Source organism: Triticum aestivum, unplaced genomic scaffold (genome assembly GCF_018294505.1).
Source record: "Triticum aestivum cultivar Chinese Spring unplaced genomic scaffold, IWGSC CS RefSeq v2.1 scaffold138399, whole genome shotgun sequence".
Lineage (NCBI taxonomy): Eukaryota > Viridiplantae > Streptophyta > Magnoliopsida > Poales > Poaceae > Triticum > Triticum aestivum.
The window spans coordinates 1-1664 of NW_025261221.1; the positions used below are offsets into that span (position 1 = coordinate 1).

The 1664-nt window shown below is 51.6% G+C and overlaps 1 protein-coding gene across 1 annotated transcript; it reads right to left on the minus strand.

The window, feature by feature from the left end:
• Positions 1-730: 730 nt before the first annotated feature.
• Positions 731-1658, minus strand: LOC123177798 (ervatamin-B). The gene is made up of 2 exons (XM_044591316.1): positions 1524-1658; positions 731-1400 (listed from the first exon to the last, which is right to left on the minus strand). Exon 2 carries the CDS (start codon positions 1357-1359, stop codon positions 808-810), a length of 552 nt encoding a protein of 183 aa, XP_044447251.1. The 5' UTR covers positions 1360-1400; positions 1524-1658; the 3' UTR covers positions 731-807.
• Positions 1659-1664: the final 6 nt, after the last annotated feature.

The window sequence follows — 1664 nt, forward strand, 5'->3', positions numbered from 1 at the left end:
CGACGAGATAGCCGCCGCTGGAGATCTACTACGTGACTTATGGAGCTGCGTCAATGCTCACGAGATTGATGGAGCTGCGTCAATGATTGGATTCGGCAGGTCTTACGTGGACGTGGGGTCGTGTGATGTTTTTTTCGGACCAGGATACTGTACGTATACGGTCTGGGTTATACAGGGCTGGGATCTGGGCTACGGCGGGCCAGGAAAAAAACAAACACGCTGGGACAAAAATACCCCTCCGAAATTAGGTTAGGGGGGAGCACCGGAGCAGGGCTCCATGGAGAAGAGAAGGCTAGACATGATCGTCGATCCTGTCCTGAGATCTTTAAACATTGTTGTTAAAGTATGTACCTAACATGCGGGTCATATATAATAGTAGGCAAAATGCTAAAATGGAGTACACAGGTTTTTAGATGGGATATTTCGATACAACATCCGCTAAATCGGTAAATACGTGTCACAAATGCACAATTAACGTGTAAAAAGGTGTAATTCACTCGAAAATTTATTACTCTCAGGGCATGCTATTACACGCATGGTCTACTGATTGATCAAATTAAAGGGAGGTATAGAAAAAAATATAATTTTGCATTATCACAACGAAACGGAAGCAATTCCTTAGATATCACACATAGTGCTGCCTGTGGTCAAGCCGTGGGGTAGAAGGGCGAGGTGGCAAGGCATGCTATTACACGCATGGTCTACTGATTGATCAAATTAAAGGGAGGTATAGTAAAAAAATAATTTTGCATTATCACAACGAAACGGAAGCAATTCCTTAGATATCACACATAGTGCTGCCTGTGGTCAAGCCGTGGGGTAGAAGGGCGAGGTGGCAAGGCCACATGTGCCCGTGGACGAGGGCACGTCCTTTGCGAGGTAGACATATCCTTGTTCACCCCAGTCGTTGCTCCACGAGTTCTTGGCAATCCAGTACTTGTCTCCCTCGGCGGGACCCTCGCAGTAGCCGACGATGGTGACGGCGTGGTTCACATTGGCGGAGCAGGGGCCACGGTAGATGCCGCCGGAGTAGAACTGGAACTCAAAACCGCTGGCGTCAATGTACGCCGTCACGGGCTGCATGGCTACAGCGATCGCCAGCTGAGCTTCGTTGTTGGGTGGCACGGCCTTGAAGCCCTTGACGGACGCTTGGTGGTCGAACAGCAGCTTGTCCACGTCGCACTTTCCCTGGAATCCGGCGTAGGGGTACTTCTCCTCCGACGTGATGCCACCACGGGCGGCCACGAGGGCCATAGCCGAGTCTGAGTGGCCGCCGCCGCAGCCGCTGCTCCCGGTGTCGCAGTCCACGAGTTCCTGCTCGGACAGCGACACCAGCTCCCCTGTCCTAATCTTGTTCATGCCTTCGATGGCCGCCACCGCCGCGAATGCCCAGCACGATCCTGCCATATTGCAATTTCATCCATCCGCACGACGACACGAGTAATTCATTGAGCAAACATGACCATGCATGCATATAGTATACTATAACTAAATCTGCAAGAAGGTATAGCTTGACAACTTACCACAAGTGCCTTGATTCTTGACGCCGGTGACAGCGCCACTGGAGCGCCAGTCAACGCAGCAGGGCTTGAAGGAGTGGTAGGGGAGGTAGGTGGGTGACGTGGCATTCAAGCTGGTGGTGTTGAGCCCGGTGAACTGCTGGA

Excerpts from the sequence above, each read along its gene's own strand:
- LOC123177798 (XM_044591316.1), bottom strand. The coding sequence starts at position 1,359 with ATGAACAAGATTAGGACAGGGGAGCTGGTGTCGCTGTCCGAGCAGGAA.